This window comes from Solanum verrucosum, unplaced genomic scaffold, assembly GCF_900185275.1.
Source record: "Solanum verrucosum unplaced genomic scaffold, falcon-dt-bn FXZP01000062.1, whole genome shotgun sequence".
Lineage (NCBI taxonomy): Eukaryota > Viridiplantae > Streptophyta > Magnoliopsida > Solanales > Solanaceae > Solanum > Solanum verrucosum.
In genome coordinates, this window is record NW_026020477.1 from 6,813,832 (window position 1) to 6,837,030 (window position 23,199).

General features: G+C 38.6%; 3 protein-coding genes across 3 annotated transcripts in view; 2 read left to right on the forward strand and 1 right to left on the reverse strand.

The window, feature by feature from the left end:
- LOC125809198 (gamma-glutamylcyclotransferase 2-3) overlaps positions 1 to 23,199 on the forward strand; it is a 1,073,903-nt gene that overhangs the window by 302,861 nt on the left and 747,843 nt on the right. The window lies entirely within an intron of this gene.
- LOC125809204 (uncharacterized) overlaps positions 1 to 23,199 on the reverse strand; it is a 175,684-nt gene that overhangs the window by 67,505 nt on the left and 84,980 nt on the right. The gene's annotated exons all lie outside the window — the stretch shown is intronic.
- LOC125809171 (F-box protein 7) lies at positions 1,377 to 16,899 on the forward strand. The gene is made up of 11 exons (XM_049488828.1): positions 1,377 to 1,496; positions 2,476 to 2,562; positions 2,733 to 2,845; positions 3,662 to 3,778; positions 3,863 to 3,959; positions 4,928 to 5,001; positions 14,148 to 14,201; positions 14,302 to 14,403; positions 14,585 to 14,643; positions 15,569 to 15,779; positions 16,492 to 16,899. The coding sequence occupies exons 1-11, from the start codon at positions 1,487 to 1,489 to the stop codon at positions 16,549 to 16,551; spliced, it is 984 nt and encodes a 327-aa protein (XP_049344785.1). The 5' UTR covers positions 1,377 to 1,486; the 3' UTR covers positions 16,552 to 16,899.

The window sequence follows — 23,199 nt, forward strand, 5'->3', positions numbered from 1 at the left end:
CTATGTCCATTATTTTCCATGCGTGTTTGAATTTGTGTAGAAAAAATTGTCACTAGAGGTATAAGATATAATAATTCTAAGGATAAAATGCAAGACTATTTTATCCTGTATTTGGTTGGAGGTATTAGACATTCCCGAGATTATTTATCCCATCATTTATACCTCAGTGACAACATAAGTCATCCCATATACATGATGAAATAATTTTTATATATAAAATAACTTATTTCAGAATAACTTATTTCGAGATAATTAATCCCGATATAACTTGTTCCTAATCTAACAATCCCTTTTAAGGTATCATTATAACCGTAGAACATCACTTCTGATAAAATTGTTTGGAGACAATTCACAGTTTCAAATAGCTACTAACAATTCATTTTATATAACTTTCTTTTTACGACATTAATTAGTTACACATTTTTATTTTAATTATGCTTGCATGAAGCACGAGTAAATTTACCAGTCTTTTTGACAAGAAAATTACAGTATCAGTTCATTTTTTAAAATATTTATTTATCTTAATATATTCACATATTATTAATAATTAAATAAAAATAACAAAAAAGGTATATGATAACTTTGACTTTAAATTAATTATAGTAATTTGTTTAGGATTTTTATTTGGTTGCCAAAAAAAGGATTTTTCACCGCCTTTTCTTGTCCTCATTATCTTCACCTCGTTCTCCATCAACACCATTGAAACAATTTGGTACTTTCATTGCTTTAGACTGTGTTTTCTCTTCTTAATTCATTCAATCAACAATATAAAAATTAATTGAAACAAACTTTGATTCATAAACCATCATATGTACTCCAATTTATTTAAATAATATTCAAAGTCGATAATATCAGAAATATTTGAACGTTATTTCAAAAAAATAAAATCTTAAATCTCTAAAATTTGTTTGAAAAAATAAAAATAAAAAGAGAAGCTGAAAAATTATTAGTCTTTAAATGTGAAAATATTATAATTAAAAATTAAGAGAAATAAATATTTCTAAAAATGAACTGTTGATGTAATTTTCTTGTCCACCATAAGTGAATAGTAGTTATTTTTTTATTTTTTATAAATGAAAATGAATTAACGTGTTTGAGTTTTGAAGATAGGTGACTTAAATTTTTTTTATTATAAATAATATATGTGGTAAATTATAATAAATTACGTGGCATTTTTAAATTGCAAAAATATCATTAAGGTTTGAGTTGTTTGTTTGAGGTATATTGGAACAAAAAAAAATTAAATATATTTTCAGATAAAAAATGAACTAAAGATATTTATAAATCATTTTCAATACATAAGTGATATTTTTCACCCTTTTCCCAAATTAAATAATACATGACCTCTCATATTTTGCTTGAAAAATACCATTTCCTTAATCTAAATTGGGAAAATTGATTTCCTTAAATTTTTCCCCTTCTCATTTCTTCCTGGAGTTTCCCTGGATATCCAAATTGTCAAGCACAACATTCAAAACCAAGAAAAATGACTTCAGGTGAGCTATGAAATTCTTCAAAATGTTAACTTTTTCTTCATTTCATAATTGTTTTCCTCTATTCTGTTCTAGAATTGGTATTTACCATCTGGGTATTTGTAAATTCAAATTCTTTGGTTGGAATCTTTCTTGGGTTTTGGGTTATGGAAAGGGATGTATATGATTTGAGAAGGAGTTGTATTGTAAGAAAGTTCAAATTTTTGGTTGGATTTTACTGGGATTTCATTAATTTCTGGGAGAAGTAAAAAAATAAATGAATCTTTGTTTTAATATATGTTTTTTCTAGTGTTTGTTGCTTATTTTTATGTTCTTTTCAGCTTGTGTTGCATCATATAGTGTATCGTTTTGCATTCAACGGAACTGACATAGAGCATGGTAGACAGGGTATAGATCCCCAATAACACTAGGTGATTAGTAGGTACCCAGTGGATTAGTTGAGGTGCGAAGGGCCCCGGATACTATTTTTTAAAGAAAGAAGGAAAAAAAAAAAGAGAATTGGATTCTGCTCATATCCAAATCTTTTGTAAATAAAAGAGCAGACTCGTGTATATTTTTGCTAGTCTGCAGTTTGATGAAACTTTCTGTTCTCTAGTCATTGCTAATTTGAGAAGCTGAAATTACTGATTCAAGATTGATTTTATGTGACTACCCAATCTTGCAATAATTTTCATTTTACTGTTGGTTTGTTTACTTGATCTTAGTATCTTTTTAATTCATTGAGTAATGGAAGTATTTATTTCCAAATTATGAATATGTATATTTATATAGACTTTTTGTCAATTTCTGTGTTTTTTTGTCTCAGTTTACTTGTTTTATGAGTAAATCTGAGTACTCTCGTCATCTGGGCATTGGTCAACTTTCGGAAATTTGTTCCTTGAGTTAATTACAGAACTAGAAATTGTCCCTTTATGGTGTTGTCACGTTCTTCTTGTTCTGTAATTTTCGTTATTTGTCATTGATAATGGCTCATATCTTGTAGATTACACAGTGGAACTTGCTGTGGAACTCGAAACTGCTGCACGGTTAAGAGCTTCTCAGTTCATTTTTCCTCAAAGGCCATGGCTTGGTATTTTCCTAGCACTTTGTCATTGCTTACTTCAATTACCTTGCTCCTAGCAATTTGCTAGCTGCATAAAAGATTCATCATTTCTTGGATTCTTTTTATCGACATTTGGTTTTGATGATGAATTTGTGTAGAACAGACTAATGTCAACTCACCTGCCTATTTTCTTTCAGATTTGTATGGGATTAATGTTAGACCTGTCGCTCCTTTTGGAAGTGCTAGTAGCAAGCAGTTTGTTGATCCTGCATTGATACACAGAGTGCTACCTGATGAACTGCTTTTTGAGGTATGCCTATGTGGATTTCAATTAATTTCCTCTGTAATTTTCTTATCGACATGTAAATATGTGGCAAGTGCTGGAAATGCTTTGTTACGCTAGGAAGCTGAAGCATATTGTTAAGACTTACAACAGAGCTGATTTTGCTAAACTAATTAATAGGTATCCGAAGTATGAACAATGTTTTTCTATAAATCAAAAGAAAAAATCAACCAGAAAGTAAGGTATTTGTGGCTGTTTTGGGGTTACATGTACATTTATGGTGAGGCGATATCTAGCTATCCCCCTATGAACAACTTTTATTTCATGCCCATGCAAAAAGTTAGTGGATTCTACGTGGAGACAAGTGTTGCTATTTTAACATCTGCCTTGAACCTTTTTCCCCTTCAATTCTTCTGAGGAGCATCCTTGGTAGCAAAATTGGATGTCATCTCTGTCTTCTTCGGAGACGAGGAATGTTGGACTCTATGATCTCATTATAGTATTCAAGTCGAGCTTTACAGCCAAGCATAAATGTGACTGTTCCCTTTGATTCTTTCTCTGGATGGTTAGCTGGTTTTCACTGATAATTTATTGGATTAGTCTTTAACCCAGTCCCACCCCCTCTCTCTCTCTAAAGTTCTTGTTGTTTCCTTCCAAGGGGTGAATTGAGGTTGCATATCTAGAGAACTGAAGGCAATCAAATATAAAGTCTTGATGTCTTCTTGAGAAAAATTAAGCTGTTTCTAGATTGAAATTTAGCTTTTGCAGCCTTCCCTTCTAATCTTTATAGCTAAGGCGAGGAAAACGGAAACTTACTATGATTTCATGATTAATGTTGCGCAGATCTTGTCAAAAACAACCCCATACACCTTGGGTAGGGCAGCTTGTGTTTGTCGAAAGTGGAGGTATACAATTCGGAACCCTGTATTTTGGCGCAATGCATGCCTAAAGGCTTGGCAGGTACTAGGGACACTGGTTCTGGTTGTTTTATTGCGACTAGTGAGCTTAGTAAGTAACATTAACCATTGTGCCTCATTTTTGAAGGTTTCTGGATTGGTAGAAAACTATAAGGTCCTTCAGTTGAAGTATGATGGTTCATGGAGAAAAATGTGGCTTTTAAGACCAAGGATTCGTACGGATGGTAAGATATAGTTTTTGATGAAGATGGTAAAATATTGTTGCACAATTACTACGAAATATACTATAGTTACACCTGTTTCTATGACAAGAAGTTCCTTATTATTTACCCAAAAAAAAAAGTTCCTTATTAATTGTAAAGTTCTATATTGGGAGGGAGAGAAGGCAGAAGCATGAGGGCATGTATAGGGATTGTTGGCTACTTCCTCTCGTTCGACATTGCAATGTTATGGATTTTAATTCTTGAGTTTGGTGACAAATGAAATGGACACTTTTCTCTAGACACTAGTGTGCCAATACTTCTAACTTCCATATGTTACTTTTTGAATAGATAGGCGACCATGTATTGTAAAATTCTTGGATTTTCGTTATTACAATGCCAGATTTTGATTATCCTCAAATCAATTCTGTTTATTTGGTCATTGGTCACTGGATTAATATGAGTCTTTTCTGTATTCAGGAAGAACCTCTAAGTTCTCAAGTTTTATGCCCTAATTGGTGCATCTGGAAAAAACAGTATTTGTTGATATTCACTTTGACATAGCTTTTCTATTAGAGAATAATGGCAAGAGTTGATAGTTGTTGAACAAGCGAAAACAAGAGTTAAAAGTTGTTGATTTTCACCATTGTGGAAATTTTGGTTGCTCCTAGTACTATCATTAGAATTTTACTATTGAGCATTCAATATTTTGAAAGCTGGCGATATAACGTTTTTCACGAAGTGTCTTAACGCTGGGTATAGTGTATTTGGTAGGGATGTATGATAGTATTTTCCAAAAGAAATTTCTCTGTGGACCACATACCAAGGTATTTGTCTTGGATTTACTTACGCCATCTGAGCAGGAGAACTAATTTTTTCTCTATCTGGATGTTTTTGCCGTAACCTGTAAAAAAATTGGGTTATTTGTATCTATAAGTCTAAGTTGAAATATTTGAAGGTAGTAAGAAGTCTTAATTTAATTTTTTCTGCAGGTATTTATGTCAGTCGAAACACATATATTCGTGCAGGAGTAGCTGAGTGGAAGATCACTAATCCAGTTCATCTTGTATGTGTATTCTTATTCTCCACATAGTTAAATTGTGACACTGTTCTTGGATTGCATGTTTAGAGATGAGCTGTGCTGGCAAATGTTGCATAGTACTTGTAGGAGAAGGCAAATTATGCAATATGCTAATTCATCTTTTGCCTTGTAAATTTTATGACGGAAGATAGTTCAGAAAAAATGACAAATTAGACAAATGTGACTTCCTCTTTTCCTTGGGATAAGAGGTAACTTGTTCAACAGTGCTAGAGCTTTGTAAATTATAGTTTCCTTATTTATCGTGAAGGTTTATGATTGGTTGGACCATTGTTATACCCCCATCCCCAAAAGAAATAGAGAGAAAAAGGAAAGGTCCTTTAGTATGGTTTGAATATGTACGCGAGATGTTATCTTTGAGGGAATCAATTTCTAATCATTGGTTGTTGTAAATTATTGAAGATATTCTAATTAAGAAAAATATTTTACACCAACTGCAAAGAAGGAGTATGCATCTTTTGATGACACAGATCATTTTCCTGTACAACTACCCTTTTCTTTCTTTAGCTCACATTTTTGAGGGGGTTGGGAGAAGGGGGGGGGGGGGGTAAAAGAGTGCTACTTATGGGGGTTGAACTTTTCACCTACTTGGTGGAAGGTTGTGCGTACTCACCAAGTGAAGCTTCACATCTACTAAGGAAGGTGAGGGTATATATGTGGATGGTAAGGGTGCTCTACAAATATATCATGTTAACTAAAACCATTTCTGCTACCCGCATTGCTAACATCCTTAGCAAACTTTACTACTCAGTACGCCATCAAATGAGAGACCCTTGCTTTATTTCCCACCTTCTTATTAATATCTTGTGCCACTTGTCACGGACTTAGAGTCTTACTAATGCTCCGTGCGGCTCTTGACAACTTACTCACTATCTTTCAAGATCTTGTAAGCCCAAGAAAGCTCTTTATGCCAGGATCGCTAAGGAAATGAAAGGAAAGACTTAGAAAGAACAAGAGAGTTTTGGAAGAAGGCTTTTGTATTGCTTTTGGAAGATTGCTTTACACTTGAGTGATCGTGTCATGTCCCGCCACTATCAGAGCCAAATTTTGCAGCCAAATAGGCGTAGAGGTTTCTAGAGTTAAAGAGAGAACTCTAGAATGCCTTAGATATTTCAAGAAGGCCTTAAAGAATTCTAGACAATGTAGAATTCCCTAGAAAAGGGACCAATGTGTAAATACCTTAGGGATTTCTCATGTAAATTTTAATTGTACCCTAGTCCTTAGGAAGTAGTATAAATAGAGGTGCCTCCCACTTGCAAGGCATCACTCAAGTGTAAAGCAATCTTCCAAAAGCAATACAAAAGTCTTCTTCCAAAACTCTCTTGTTCTTTCTAAGTCTTTCCTTTCATTTCCTTAGCGATCCTAGCATAAAGAGCTTTCTTGGGCTTACAAGATCTTGAAAGATAGTGTGTAAGTTGTCAATAGCCTCACGGAGCATTAGTAAGACTCTAAGTCCGTGACAACGTGGTATCAGAGCGAAGGTTTGCACTAAGGGAATGGCAATCGAAGGGGACGTAAACGCCGCTAGCACCACCAACGTCCGTCCGGATGGTGGAAAGAAGGCCCGAAAGGGAAAGAAGCACCAAAAAAGTCATGAGGAAATGCTGCTGGATCCCACACCAAGCGAGGCGCTAACATCTCATCCACCGAGGCAAGTGACGATGAACATGGCGAAGAGGCCATTGACGTCACCGCAGGAGAAGAGTGGGTCTCAAGGGTTGAAGTGGCGAGGCAGGCCGTAGAGATATTAGGCCGGCGCATGAACGTGGATGATGGCAAATTCAAGACTCTTGAAGACTTCACCCTTGAGGAGATCGAAAACATCCGTAAGGAGTTGGAGGGACTTCAGCGGGCCGAGCTCGAGATGAAGAAGGCCATTACTTCCTTGGAGAGCCGGTTTATAGAGGCGTTAAACACAATTGAAACCATGAAGGCCGAAATGGGGGTACTCAAAGAAGACATGGAAGCTGGAGGATCGGCGTCACCTGACCGTGATAGGGAGGCCAGGGTCGAGGCTCCCAAGCCACCTATGTTTAAAGGCGTCCGCGACGCTCAAGAGGTGGAAAATTTCTTGTGGCACTTGGAGAATTACTTCAAGTGTGGTCGGGTGAAGAGTGACGAGACCAAGATCAACACTGTCGTGTTGTATCTTTCAGAGATGGCCATGCTATGGTGGAGGCGCAAGGAAGCTGAAATAGGGAAGGGGATGTGCACCATCAACACGTGGGAGCAATTCTGCGAGGAATTCAAGAAAGCCTTCTTCCCTAATAACGTCATATATGAGGTTAAGTGCAAGTTCAGGGAACTGAAGCAAACGGGAAGCATTCGGGCGTACGTGAAAGAGTTCACAACTCTAACGCTTCAGATTCCCAACCTCACGGACGAGGACATGCTGTTCCACTTCATGGACGGACTGCAAAATTGGGCAAAGACGGAGTTGGAGCGGCGACAGGTCAAGACCATAGACGAAGCCATCACACAGGCCGAGTCTTTGACAGACTTTAAGCATGATCGGCATGACAAGGCAAAGGGTAAGGACTCAAGGAGTGGTCATGCCAAAGGTAGGGGAGATCGTGGCCGAGGCAAGGAGCAGCAGGCACACCCGAAGTAACACGACTCCCACAAACCGGACAGCAGACGGTTCGTGCACCAGAACTACACGGAGAAGAAGGCGCAGACCACTAAGGGAGATGGTTGCTACGTATGCGGAGGACCACACGGCTATGCCAGGTGCCCAGAGATGAAGAACCTTAGTGCCATCCTACGCGAACGGAAGGAGAAGGACGCACAAGAGCAAGGGCAGGATATGGGCACGACGCAGTTGGGCATGGTTGGACTATGCGGGGCGATAGCCAAGCAGTCAGAGAAGCCAGGAGACTACTTCAGCACGCAGTATGTAGACATCTCCATTAATGGACGTACAGCTCATGCCATGGTGGACACCGGGGCAGAAGCAAACATCTTGACCAAGACGGCGGCAGAGAGGTTAGGACTAAACTATGTTCCAAGCAACACCCGCCTCAAGACGGTCAATGCACCACCGACCCCTGTGTGCGGAATCGCCCAAGGAGTGAGCATCACCTTGGGAAATTGGCAAGGTAAGACAAACTATACCGTCGCTCCTTTAGATATCTTTGACATTATTCTTGGGCAGGAGTTCTTCCAGCGCTGCCACACGATGATTGACCCCCACCTTCAACGACTTATGGTCATGGAGTGGGAAGGGTCGTGCATGGTACCTCTAGTCAAGGTACCGAAGAAGAAAGGACATGCCCTCTCGTCGACCATGCAGATTGTGAAGGGCCTAAAGAAAGGAGAACCGACGTTCCTAGCTACCATTGCAAGTTTGGGAGAAGACAATGGTGCTAAGGAGACCTTGCCACCGATTATAGAGAAGGTCCTTGAAGAGAACAAGGACGTGATGCCAGACTAGCTGCCGAAGACTCTACCTCCGAGGCGCGAGGTAGATCACAGGATAGAGTTGGAGGTTGGAGCCAAGCCACCCGCGCATGCACCTTATCGCATGGCTCCACCTGAACTAGAGGAGCTAAGGAAGCAGTTGAAGGAGCTCTTCGAGGCCGGTCACATCCGTCCATCCAAGGCACCTTACGGCGCACCAGTACTGTTCCAGAAGAAGGATGGATCCTTACGTTTATGCATCGACTATCGGGCGCTCAATAAGGTAACTATTAAGAATAAGTGCCCTATCCCGCTCATTGCAGATTTGTTTGACAGGCTTGGGCAGGCCAAATGCTTCACCAAGGTGGATCTCCGAAAAGGCTACTACCAAGTGCGTATCGCGGAGGGGGGTGAACCGAAGATAGCATGCGTGACAAGATATGGAGCGTACGAGTGGTTGGTGATGCCTTTTGGCTTAACCAATGCACTTGCCACATTTTGCACGCTGATGAACAAGATCTTTCACCCCTACTTGGATCAGTTCGTGGTGGTGTACTTAGATGACATAGTCATCTATAGCAACACCTTGGAGGAATTGCGGTGCATCCGGCTGTGGCGGGTATGAAGGTAGCATATTTTGAGAACCTGTCCACCACAACCATGATAGTTCCATACCAGTCGGACTTAGGTAGGGAAGTGATGAAGTCCATAGTCACGCTTTCCCATGGACGTTCCACTACGGGTAGTGGCTCCAATAGTCCTCCCGGATGCCTTTGTTCTACCCTGTCTTGCTGGCACACAAGACAAGTCTGCACATAGCACTCGATATCGTCCCGCATGCGTGGCCAGAAATAGATAGCCTCAATCAGCGCCCTCGTTCTTTGCTGCCCTGGATGCCCGGCCCACAGTGTGTCGTGGCTTTCCTTAATTATCCGCCGCCTGATAGACCCGAACTTGGGTACGTAGACCCTTCGACCGGATGTGAGCAAAAGGCCATCCTCCACCCAAAAGTGCCTAGTCCTGCCTTGGGCGGCTAACTCCATCAGCTTCTTAGCCTCGGGATCATGTTGCATGCCATCTTTGATTGCATCTTGAATATCACAATGGACTGTCGTGATGGCAGCAAGTTCGGCCTTTCTACTTAGCGCATCGGCCACAACGTTGCCTCTTCCTGGCTTATACTCCAAAACGTAGTCAAACTCGGCTAGAAAATCCTGCCACCTAGCTTGTTTCGGGGTGATCTTCTTCTGCGACTGAAAGTAACTAGTGGCCACGTTGTCCGTCTTAACCACGAACTTGGAGCCTAGCAAGTAGTGTCTCCACGTGCGCAGGCAATGTACGATGGCCGTCATTTCTTTCTCCTGCACTGTATAGCGCCGTTCGGTCTCGTTCAATTTGCGGCTCTCGAATGCTATTGGGTGTCTATCCTGCATTAAGACTCCCCCAATGGCACAGTCTGAACCATCCGTATGTACTTCGAAGGTCTTTGAAAAGTCGGGCAGCGTCAAGACCGGCTCTTCTGTCACTGCGGCCTTGAGATCTTCAAAGGCTTGTTGGCACTCCATGCTCCAAACCCACGACTTATTTTTCTTTAACAACTCGGTCAGTGTTGTGGCCTTTGCTGAGTAGCCACTTATGAACCTGCGATAATAATTCGCAAGTCCAAGGAATGATCGTAGCTCGGTCATTTTAGTGGGCACCTCCCACTCCTGGATCGCCTGGATTTTAGCCTCGTCCATCCATAGTTTGCCCTAGCTGATGATATGGCCCAAGAAGTGCACCTCATGTTGGGCAAACTCGCATTTCTCCTGCTTGATGTAAAGCTGGTTCTCTCGCAAGACTTGGAAGACTTTCCTCAGATGCTCCACATGTTCCTCCAAGGTGTTGCTATAGATGACTATGTCATCTAAGTACACCACCACGAACTGATCCAAGTAGGGGTGAAAGATCTTGTTCATCAGCGTACAAAATGTGGCAGGTGCGTTGGTTAAGCCAAAAGGCATCACCAACCACTCGTACGCTCCATATCTTGTCACGCATGCTGTCTTCGGTTCATCCCCCTCTGCGATACTCACTTGGTAGTAGCCTTTTCGGAGATCCACCTTGGTGAAGTATTTGGCCTGCCCAAGCCTATCAAACAAATCTGCAATGAGCGGGATAGGGTACTTGTTCTTAATAGTTACCTTATTGAGCGCCCGATAGTCGATGCATAAACGTAAGGATCCATCCTTCTTCTGGAACAGTATTGGTGCGCCGTAAGGTGCCTTGGATGGACGGATGTGACCGGCCTCGAGGAGCTCCTTCAACTTCTTCCTTAGCTCCTCTAGTTCAGGTGGAGCCATGCGATAAGGTGCATGCACGGGTGGCTTGGCTCTAACCTCCAACTCTATCTTGTGATTTACCTCGCGCCTCGGAGGTAGAGTCTTCGGCAGCTCGTCTGGCATCACGTCCTTGTTCTCTTCAAGGACCTTCTCTATAATCGGTGGCAAGGTCTCCTTAGCACCATTGTCTTCTCCCAAACTTGCAATGGTAGCTAGGAACGTCGGTTCTCCTTTCTTCAGGCCCTTCACGATCTGCATGGCCGACAAGAGGGCATGTCCTTCCTTCTTCGGTACCTTGACTAGAGGTACCATGCACGACCCTTCCCGCTCCATGACCATAAGTCGTTGGAGGTGGGGGTTGATCATCGTGTGGCAGCGCTGGAAGAATTCCTGCCCAAGAATAATGTCAAAGATATCTAAAGGAGCGACGGTAAAGTTTGTCTTACCTTGCCAATTTCCCAACGTGAGGCTCACTCCTTGGGCGATTCCGCACACGGGGGTCGGTGGTGCATTGACCGTCTTGAGGCGGGTGTTGCTTGGAACATAGTTTAGTCCTAACCTCTCTGCCGCCGTCTTGGTCATGATGTTTGCTTCTTCCCCGGTGTCCACCATGGCACGAGCTGTACGTCCATTAATGGAGATGTCTACATACTGCATGCTGAAGTCTCCTGGCTTCTCTGACTGCTTGGCTATCGCCCCGCATAGTCCAACCATGCCCAACTGCGTCTTGCCCGTATCCTGCCCTTGCTCTTGTGCGTCCTTCTCCTTCCGTTCGCGTAGGATGGCACCAAAGTTCTTCATCTCTGGGCACCTGGCATAGCCGTGTGGTCCTCCGCATATGTAGCAACCATCTCCCTTAGTGGTCTGCGCCTTCTTCTCCGTGTAGTTCTGGCGCACGAACCGTCTGTTGTCTGGTTTGTGGGAGTCATGCTGCTTGGGGTGTGCCTACTGCTCCTTGCCTCGGCCACGATCTCCCCCACCTTTGGCATGACCACTCCTTGCGTCCTTACCCTTTTGCCTTGTCATGCCGATCATGCTTAAAGTTTGTCAAAGACTCGGCCTGTGTGATGGCTTCGTCTATGGTCTTGACCTGTCGCCGCTCCAACTCCGTCTTGGCCCAATTTTGCAGTCCGTCCATGAAGTGGAACAACATGTCCTCGTCCGTGAGGTTGGGAATCTGAAGCGTTAGAGTTGTGAACTCTTTCACGTACGCCCGAATGCTTCCCGTTTGCTTCAGTTCCCTGAACTTGCACTTAACCTCATATATGACATTATTAGGGAAGATGGCTTTCTTGAATTCCTAGCTGAATTGCTCCCACGTGTTGATGGTGCACGTCCCCTTCCCTATTTCAGCTTCCTTGCGCCTCCACCATAGCATGGCCATCTTTGAAAGATACAACACGACAGTGTTGATCTTGGTCTCGTCACTCTTCACCCGACCACACTTGAGGTAATTCTCCAAGTGCCACAAGAAATTTTCACCTCTTGAGCATCGCGGATGCCTTTAAACATAGGTGGCTTGGGAGCCTCGACCTTGGCCTCCCTATCACGGTCAGGTGACGCCGATCCTCCAGCTTCCATGTCTTTCTTGAGTACCCTCATTTCGGCCTTCATGGTTTCAATTGTGCTTAACGCCTCCATAAGCCGGCACTCCAAGGAAGTGATGGCCTCCCTCATCTCGAACTCGGCCCGCTGACGTCCCTCCAACTCCTTACGGATGTTTTCGGTCTCCTCAAGGGTGAAGTCTTCAAGAGTCTTGAATTTGCCATCAGCCACGTTCATGCGTCGGCCTAATATCTCTACGACCTGCCTCGCCACTTCAACCCTTGAGACCCACTCTTCTTCTGCGGTGATGTCAATGGCCTCCTCGCCATGTTCATCGTCACTTGCCTCGGTGGTTGAAGGTGGATGAGATGTTAGTGCCTCGCTTGGTGTGGGATCCAGCAGCATTTCCTCATGACTCTTTTGGTGCTTCTTTCCCTTTCGGGCCTTCTTTCCACTATTCGGACGGATGTTAGTGGTGCTAGCGGCGTTTACGTCCCCTTCGGTTGCTATTCCCTTATTGCAAACCTTCGCTCTGATACCACATTGTCACGGACTTAGAGTCTTACTAATGTTCCGTGCGGCTCTTGACAACTTACTCACTATCTTTCAAGATCTTGTAAGCCCAAGAAAGCTTTTTATGCTAGGATCGCTAAGGAAATGAAAGGAAAGACTTAGAAAGAACAAGATAGTTTTGGAAGAAGGCTTTTGTATTGCTTTTGGAAGATTGTTTTACACTTGAGTGATGCCTTGCAAATGGGAGGCACCTCTATTTATACTACTTCCTAAGGACTAGGGTACAATTAAAATTTACATGAGAAGTCCCTAAGGTATTTACACATTGGTCCCTTTTCTAGGGAATTCTACATTGTCTAGAATTCTCCAAGGCATTCTAGAGTTCTCTCTTTAACTCTAGAAACCTCTACGCCTATTTGGCTGCAAAATTTGGCTCGGATAGTGGCGGGACATGACACACTACCCTCTTTATCCAACCAAATGTCACGACCCGCATTTAGGGATTCATGACCGACACCAGGCACCTGACTAACTACCCCTATCAAGCAAACCACTAAACTAACAACGGGTTAACTTCGCAAACATATGAAAATACTGTAGAACTGGAAATTAAAGTCAAACATACTGCATAGCACTGAAATATCTCAGTATAAGTCTCAACTGTATAGTGTAAAACAAACCATACTACAAACGGGCCAAGTCAAACTAGTCATGAGCCATCTAGAAAAAAGACAACTGCTACATAGGTCCATGGGGCATACCTCAAAATAAAGGAAAGGCTAGGAAAGCAGATTGAAGCTCTTACCGAAAGATGAGTGGAAGATGTTGATGAGGATGCAAGATTTAGCTGGTGATACGGAGCTTAGAGGTACCTGTCGCTGCACAAAAAAATTAAGCAGGCCCCAGCGAGTTGTAGGCACAATACTCAGCAAGTATCTGTGATGGCCTACTGAGCGGTGGAACAAGATTTAAATAAAACATGAGATGCACAAGTAGCAGATACATTTCAAACGGAAAGTTGATACTGAAAACTGAAAGCTGTAAAGCATAGGATGCAGCTAAACGCAAATAGACGTGCTCTGCCTGGGACTCCAGAAAACGGAGCAAGTTGTGGGGTACTGCAAGAAGACCTGCTCTGCTTGGGAGAGGATGTTTTCCTCATCTGAGAGAACTGATATAAGTTGTGGGCTATTGTAAACAAACTTTGGATTCTAATCAGTATTACCTCTTTGAGTTGTTCAGTTTCCTCCCATTGCTTCTTTTCTTCACTTTGCATCCTATAGCATTTAGTATCAATGGCATTTTATAACATTGTCATCTTCTCTTTGATTGTAGGTGTGTTACTATCGCTATATGAGATTTTATCCTTCAGGCAGATTCCTTTATAAGGTAGTAATCATTTGTTGTTCAGCTCGTGTGACATACTAGATCTTTACACATTGTTCTTGCTATACCTGGTTTATAACTTTTGTAGATTTATTTTAACTAGAATTCATCACAAAAAGTCAAAGATGTCGCGAAGTACCTGAACTTCCATGCCTCAAAAGCTGATTGTGTTTTTAAGGGGAATTATACACTATCAGAGGATAAAGTAAGTCCAATTCAAATCTTCCCGTACAAGTCAATTTGTTTCTGGCAGCAATTTGGTTATATACGGTCAAATCAAAATAATGGTTCATTCCTCCTTGCTTAAGTTGATAATGCTTTTGGTGTTTAGTTGATATATGTGATGCTAATTTCGAACAGACAGCTCACTGCCTTCTCATTTGTAGGTTGAAGCTGCTCTTTTGTACCCTGGAACGCGTCCAACTGTGTTGAGGTTCCGCTTAAGGTACTTGATCATGGAGATTCTATTTGTATTTTGAGTTCTTATGCTCAGCTCTTGTTAATAGAACTATGGTTGAAGGTTTGGGTACTTTTCCCCTGGCCCTACAGGTCACCATATTAGTTTCTTAAACTTCCATCCAAGCCAAACTAGCTTCTAAGAAAAAGATCAATAAAAATCACCATCTGTTAGAGTGCAAACTCAAGCTATATATAAACGCTAAGTATAAAGTTGAGGATCTTGGCGGAATGTTCAGTACCGATTGTTATAGGTTTTGTTCGGGAAGTCAATTAGCTAATTCCTCTAGATGTATATTTTCCAGGTTGCCCACCTATGAACTCATCCGAAGGCAGCAGGCTATCTTTTCCAGATCCTATTAACTATTGTGAAAAGCTTAGTCGTGCACTTTGAATAAATGTGTGTGACAGTTGCACCTTATTCTTTAGTGCAAGCAATGCTGGCAGTTTTTGGTCCTTGGGATAAATCATCTTGCAGATTTATAAATGTAGTGTGCAAAATTTGTGGTAGCTAGTTGCTGGAATTTCTCCTGTAGATGAAATGAGCAATTAATACTTGCGTGCGTTTGGTTGAGTAGTCTTAATAGGTCCCAAATCTTCTATTGTATTAAACAAAATTCGAACTTAGTAAACATTCTGTTATTTTTCACTTGCAGATGACATTTGCTTTTCATTTCTATTAGTTATAATATAATAATTTATTGTCAATCGAATCACTATATTACATGTAAAATATGAATTATTTTTACCTTATAAATTATGTAGAGTTTGAATTATATGATAAACCTGAAGTTTGTGGAGTAGAGTGTAAGATACGTAGAATCTTCACAAACCTGTAATGCGGATTACTCTAATTGGTATGATTTCTACATGGTACCATGTTTCATTCATATGACATTTCACTTGTCCATTAGGTTGAGGGGTACAACCCAAGGTGCTAATAACAGAATGGATCTACTTGCTCTTCTTACAAGTGGCGTGAATGATAATGAGGTTAATGGCCCGGATGAAGACATTCTTGGGGTTGTCGAGAGGTGGGAAGAGGATGAAACACATAACCCAGATGTTCCAGCAATTTCACACAAGAGGGGTCTAACACCTTTTGTCTTTGTTTCATTTGAGGAGGTGAGTTTATCATTCACATTTGTGCGAAGGAGTCACTTTTTTCACATCTAGCAAAAAGAAGATCAAGTTTCACCTCTAACAATTAGTATGATTAATGAGGCAATTCGAATAGGTTGCGAAATATTTTTATGATTGAACGTGATGTAGTGTCTTCTAATTAACTTAAAAGGAAGTAGTATCTTCTAAATTTGAAGCTAGCTTAATATTCATGTATAATCTTGACACAGCTGATATAGGTCTATATACCAAATAAGTAAAAGAAAAATTGGCTAAAAGTCATTTAGCAATTCTACAGAAGATACAAGAATATATGGTTTCTTCATTATTCAAACATCCAAATCAACTGCTGCATATATATATGCTTTGAGTCATTCAGTGTCCTGTATCTAGTTTGGATATCTCCATCTTGCTTGCGTGCAATGTCTCGCGATTTTTATCATTATGATTCGTTGCTTACAATCTTGATGTTTTTATCTCTCTATTCGATGCTATGAACCATGAGCACCAAACCATACTTCATTTTCCATTTGCTAGAATCAGTTTTTAATTGTTTCAGCCTTGATAAACGACCCATATTCTATCGCGTGATTACGCTAGAAGCAACTTCTCAATTGTTCTGTTTAATAAAGATTTCAGATATATCTTTCCTATCACTTGCACATATGACTGAACACTAACACTTTGCTTCTTATCCTCTTTTTCCTGGATATAGGTGGAAACTTCAGTTCTAAATCTCCCAGTGGAAAAAATGGATTATTATGTTCCTGGTTAAGAACTGGATCAAACAGACAATCCATTGGTTGTAAATATGTAATATTGTTGTTTGCAACTCTTTTATTTTTGGCATCTTAGAATTGGAAAGTTTTCAATTTGTTGTGAACAGGAAACGGTCTCTCTACCTCCACAAGGTAGTGGTGAGGTCTGCGTTCACCCTCCTTATACTTCACTTGTGGGACTTGTGGGATTTCACTGGGTATGTTGTCGTAAACAGGTTCCTATCGAACAATGAAAGACCAGTATAATACCGGTCTCTGTGTGTGCATTGTATGGCAGTTTGAATATGTTCCAAGTTGGAATCTGTTTGATAATAAAGGGAGTTTAATAATCATTGTATTATTTAGTGGCTTAGTGTATATGCATTTTATGGGTGAAATTTTTACTTTCTCATGTATCGCAATGATTCAATTGATTTGAGTTTTAACAACTCCACTTGTACATAAGAACACTGTAGAATAATTTTCTTATCAGTCGAAAAAGCAAAATTAGCATTAAGGGTCGTTTGGTACAAATATTGATAATGAAGGGATTAGTAATGCAGGGATTAGTAGTGCAGGGATTATTTTTTGTCAAGCGTTTGGTTCATTGATTCTCACTTAATCTTGTGTTTGATTTAAAACTCTACAAAAAAATCTTTCCTATTATATCCTTGTGTTATTATGAGATTGTTTATTTCATGTAATTGAGTCAAGGTAGATAATCGGACCATAACACTACAATATTTTTTTTTTAGAAAATAACAACAAAGAAAAAGTGTGTTATATAAATTGAAACAATTTTTTTTTCTTTTTTGTGCATAATTAATAACAAGAATTTAATACTACGCAACAGTTGAATAAAATTAATAGTAAAAAAAAAATGCTAAATCTTTATTTATTTATTTTTACAAATTTTAACCTGTATAATTATTGTATATGGCAACCGGATGTTGACAAAAAAGTTTAAACTTATCAAAAATGAAGATCTAAAAATATACTTATACAATTTTATACCAAAACCCGGATAATAATTAATCAAAATTGTTGTGGGACAATATTGTTTTTTTAGGATTTTCTATTTTATTTAATATATATATATATATATATATATATATATATATATATATATATATATATAAATTGAGGTATGACGTACCACTTTTTTTGTTGGTAAAGTATATCTTAAACTTAACATAGATTTAAGACTACTTATATTGTTCAATAGTTAAAGCTTATTAAAAAAAAATATTCCAAGTGATTAATCGACGAACTACATTGAATAAAAAAAAAGGAGAAAAAAATATTAATGAAATCATTAAATTACACTAAACGGATTTGGAGAATTAAAAAGAACATTTATAATTATTTCAATATAAATAAAAAGAAAATTAAATTATAAAAGAAATTTAGGAAAATGAATAAAGGGATAATTTTGTCATTTAGGGGTCTTATCCAAGGTTTAACAAACCTTGGATTAGTTATCCCTCCATTTACTAGGGATAAAATAAGACCATACATAAGGTATAAGCAATCCACGGATTAAATAAAATAATGCAACCAAACAATGTATTAGATGGATTAAATTTTAATCCATGGACTATTCTATTTAATACCTCCTACCAAACGAGTCCTAAGTGTATTGTTCTACGTCATTATATAATGTCATGCATTAATAATTTGAATGATAAACCTACAAGATAAGTAGGGTACAGGGAGATCCACTATGAAAAGGTAGGGTAAAAGATGAAATATAATTATCAAATACAAAATGAGAAGAAACTATTAATGTAATAATGCGATCACACCAAATCAATTGTTACATAAAACAAGTCATTTTTGGTAAAAATTGTAAATTACCATTAACCAACCAATAACATTACACCATAAGGTCACGTATCATCTTAGCCACCTTCTAGGAAGAGTACTAAGACACATAGGTTTCCAACTAAAACAAAAAGAAAAACAATTAGGCACCAAGTAACTTGGTTATCAACCTTTGACTGTTACTAGCTTTCCTAGATCCTTTAAGTAATTCTAATCTCTGTGTAACTTCTTTCTTAATCTGTACTAACACTATATCAATATTCACCGATGATCCTCTAAAAATCTTCCAGTTCATTGCTTTCCACGTATGATATATCACTGCTCCCCAAATAGTTGTGATCACTTTCTTTTGAAACTGCTTTCAGTTCTTCCTCTTTATGCCTTCCAACACTTCCTTAACTTCACCTTTAGGTATGGTTAGTCCTACCCACTGTTGGATGCCATCTCTCAATGGCTCTATCCAAGTGCATTCTGCGAAGATGTGTAACTGAGTTTCCAGAGATTGGCTAGCACAGAGACAACATGTAGTATCTTTCATTGGAATAGTGAGATGCTTTAATATTTCTTTTGTAAGTAGTATCCCTTGTACAGCCAACCATACAATAACTCGATGTTTTGGCTAAAGTGCAGTCCAGATGAGTTCTGCAATATTTAGTCTGCTTTGCTGCCTCAACATAGCATTATAGCTCCTTGTAATAGAATATTGGCTGTTGTGAGTTAACTGGTAGCTCCCTTGCGTGTACCAGCCCTTCATCATCTCCTTCAAAGCATTCATTTTTTTCCAATACCAACTGTAGTCTTGCGGTGTTTGATGAGTCCAAATATTTGTATTTGTTTTCATATATACAACATGAACCCATAATGAATCATTCTTCTCTGATAGTTGCCATAGTAATTTTCCAACTGAAGCAACATTCCAGTTCCTGCAACTCTTAATATTAAATTCTCCAAATTTCTTTGGACAACAGACCTTGTCCCATGCCACTAGTGAAATCTTCCTCTTCTCCTCTGTACTACCCCAGAGGTGCTCTCTACCTTCAATATGCTCTAGGGTAAGATGAAAACAAATCCCCAGAAGCTATGAATGGAAAACAAAACAGCTAATATCACTTGTAATCTCCTAACGTATGACAATTGCTTTGAATACACATTGTTGATCCTACTAGTAATCTTGTCGACTAGCTGTTGGCATTCTAATTTGTTTCATTTTTTAGCTGAGAGAGGCAAGCCAAGGTACTTGATGGGGAAGATACCTTGATTGATGCCACTCAGAGCTAGCAATTGATCCTTGATCAGTTCATCAACACATGCCATAAAGATTTCGGATTTCTCCATATTTGCAACCAGCCATGTAACACCACTGAAATGTGCTAATGCTTACATTACTCTGCGGACAGAAGTAGCATTAGCTTTACAGAAATGAGTCTTTTTGTTATTATCTAATGATGAATTTAAACGATATGATATAATATAATAGAACTTAAGTAACAATTAAAACAAACATTGTAACTAACAATACGATACAATTGACTTATTTTAAGTGTTTTTAAGCTAAATATTTTAAGCACTTTTGGAGTGTGTTAATAAATTTTAAAAAAATGCTTATAAGTATTTGATTTAAAATAAAATGATAAAAATAAGTCAAGCCATAATCTAGAATTGCTCCCTCCGTTAATTTTGAAATTATGGACAAATTATTAAGTAGAGAAAGTAATCTTTAACTTATGACTTTTATTAATGAGTCAAAAGTTAAAAATCAATTCAATGTCACGATAACTCCTATGTTTCCCACACATCTTGAGTTCATCTTTATTATTCTTTTATGAGCCCAAATTGACTACAAAAAATTTATGAAGCTTTATAATACTCCCTCCATTTCTTTTTATATGTCGTCTTACTATAAATAGATGATCCGTAATACTTGTCATTTCATAAAATCAATGCATAAATTACAATATTCTTCTTATTATACCCTTGATAGTTAATTAGTCTTAAAAATAGATATTTGACCAATTTAGAAAAACTATTAAGTAATTAATGTTCATTATAATTACTTCATACATTGATTAATTACTCTCACCACAAATTTGCTTCTGATACAGCTTGGAGCCCTTCAAATGGTACTGTAAAAATGAATTATGTATAAAAATATAAATAAAACAATGAAAATACAAACCAAAATCATCATATCATATCATATATATTACTATAAGTGGGAAGAGTTTAACCCCAAAGTTGATTTACCGTTTTGACCCTACAATATTACTTAAATATTAATTTATTAAAAAATAAATTTGCTGATAATCTCAGACCTAATTTAATTCTCTTGAAACATATAGTTGCTGCTCAACCTCATCAATCACTATAACATAAACATATAGTTACTGCTGAACCTATTCGATCAGTGCGAACCTTCTCGATCAGTGCGACAACCTTTTTCTGATGCTCAAGTTCAGCTGATCCAAAACCTTTTCAGATACTTCACTCATCTATATACATGTCTCCAACAACATGTTATTGTCCATTAATCTGTTACTCTTTTCTGTGCCTCAATCAAATACATCATTGTCAGGTAAATTATTTTTCTCCTCTTTATTTATCAAGAACTGTTCTGTTTTTTTTATTTATTGCCTATGTCTTTATCTAGCTTATTTCGTTTCATCTCTTTATCGTGAGTCCCTCTGTTCTTGATATTATTATTTTTATTATGACAAATTAAACTGTGAGCACCTGTTCTAAAGATGGAGTCTTTGTTGTGGAAGCATTGTCTGAATGCACGTACTAATTATACTATTTCAAAATTACCCAAAGGATGGGTTAAGGGCATCTGAGTAAAAGACTTCATAATATAGTGGGACATTGTGTCTTGCCTAAATATAAGCATAGATTTTTTGGACCTATGAAATTACATCCTGTACTGCAATTCTAATTCTTTGGTACAAGAATGTCAAAATCACTAACAGTACATTCTGCCACTTGATTAGTATCTCTAAATATTTCAGTTCCCAAATCAATTGAATTTCACTTCCTCCTTTCTGGTGCAGTGCCTGGATCCTGCAATAAACATGTCGCGTCATTAATTTCACGCGTTAAACTACACTAATAGTGTAAAGATTCTTTATACTGTCTAATAGTCTGTATATATAACTTAAATTAATCCAAACCTGGTACAAATAAAGGGATTGTTGCAGCCTTCCAACATTAAGCTCCCAAGTTGTTGGATCAACAATTCAACCTTGTCCTTTTTTAGTAGGATAACCATATTCACCTCAAACAGGATGTGGCAAAATCTACAACATCTCCTGAGGTTGAGTTAATTTTGCCGAGTCTGCTTTTTGTAAATATTCCCTACCAAATGGGTTATCTATGATAGCTTAGTAAGTGGATAGATGACTGATAGAAGTTGCTATAAAACTGAATGATTTAGAAGGTGAAGAAATAAGTGGAGCCATCCCTCTAAATCTTAGAGAGAGGTGAAAAGAAAGAACAAAACTTGCCTAGGGTGTCCCAGCGGGAAACAAAGGCACTTGGTGATTTCTTCCTATTTATCCAAAGCTTTGGTGGATAGAGCTACCTGGCGCATGTGTGAAATTAGTCAAGGTGCATGTTTGTTGGTTGTACACGACAATAATAAAAAAGAGAAAGAACAGAACTTATGGAAATTAAGGAACTACTAAAAAATGGCCACACCTAAACACAAAAAACTCACTCAAAATGATAATTGTATGGTCTGAGAGCTATTGCTTACATGCGTTTAGCTTCGACATTTTATCAAAAATCTTCCGGATAACTCATCTTCAACAGTAAAAGAGACTGAAGTTACCCCAACACTTCACATGATCACTGGTGTAAGAACATATGGTACATTTGTTAAAGAAATAGTATTATTTGAGTATTATTGCTTTGTCTCAATTGTTGTAATATATTGGAATACTAAGGTTTTCTTGTCTACTTCTACACATAGACGTGCAAGTGGTGTATAATCTGTTTCAATGCAAAGGTTGTCGGGTGAAGAGGTCGTTTATTTCATGAAAACAGTGGTTTGCACTGTAGTTTATTTTTTTACCCTTTTTTTATTTTCTATTTTCTGCTGTAAATTCAAAAAGACTATAGATTTTAGCTCATATGTGATGTTGTAGAAGTTTGGTTATGGTGTTGAATCTTGAATATTAATCTAAAAAAATATATAGGATTTCTTGATTTATTGAATAGAATACAAGTTTCTGAATAACCCCTTCAATGGTGGGAATAGCCATATTATTGGATCTACTGAAGAAAAATTCAAGCTTTAGTGCAGCTTTTGTATTCAATTCTATGTTGAAGACGCTTAAATATAAAATACTTAATCAATCATACTGATTGAAATTTTAGAGCCTAGACGCATGCTGAAAGAAAGAGATGGTGTGAACTTGAGTTTCTTGAGAACTATCCTGGAGATAAACGATTTTTTTTTGAATTTTTCCTAAAAGTTGCTTTTTAGCTTCCTTGTATGTGTATGTCACAACATTTTCTATTTATCCTCCTTAATCATAATTTTAGTTGGCATTCTGTTTAACTTCTTTTTAGAGGTCATAGAGAAGTTTTTGTAAACATCTAAATAAATAAAGGGCAGGCGCCGAAAAGGAACCAGCCCTGCCTCTTCAAGAAAGCTTTGCTTTTTAGGCACTGCCCACTCACTCGGACAATGCTCTGAACACGAAAGTGTGCAGTTCCGCCCCCTTCTCCCATGCTGAGTCACAGGCAGCGCCTCGAAAAGCACGGGCGAGCCACATGCAGGGAAACTTGCACGTGTATTCCCTGGAAACTATACTCCTGGTAGCAATAAATAATAGAAGCTTCTT

What these genes read in the sequence shown, in the direction of transcription:
- LOC125809171 (XM_049488828.1), top strand. An exon ending in TCCTCAAAGGCCATGGCTTG is followed by an intron (nt 2,563 to 2,732) that starts GTATTTTCCTAG and finishes ATTTTCTTTCAG; the next exon opens with ATTTGTATGGGATTAATGTT. An exon ending in TCTTTGTTTCATTTGAGGAG is followed by an intron (nt 15,780 to 16,491) that starts GTGAGTTTATCA and finishes TCCTGGATATAG; the next exon opens with GTGGAAACTTCAGTTCTAAA.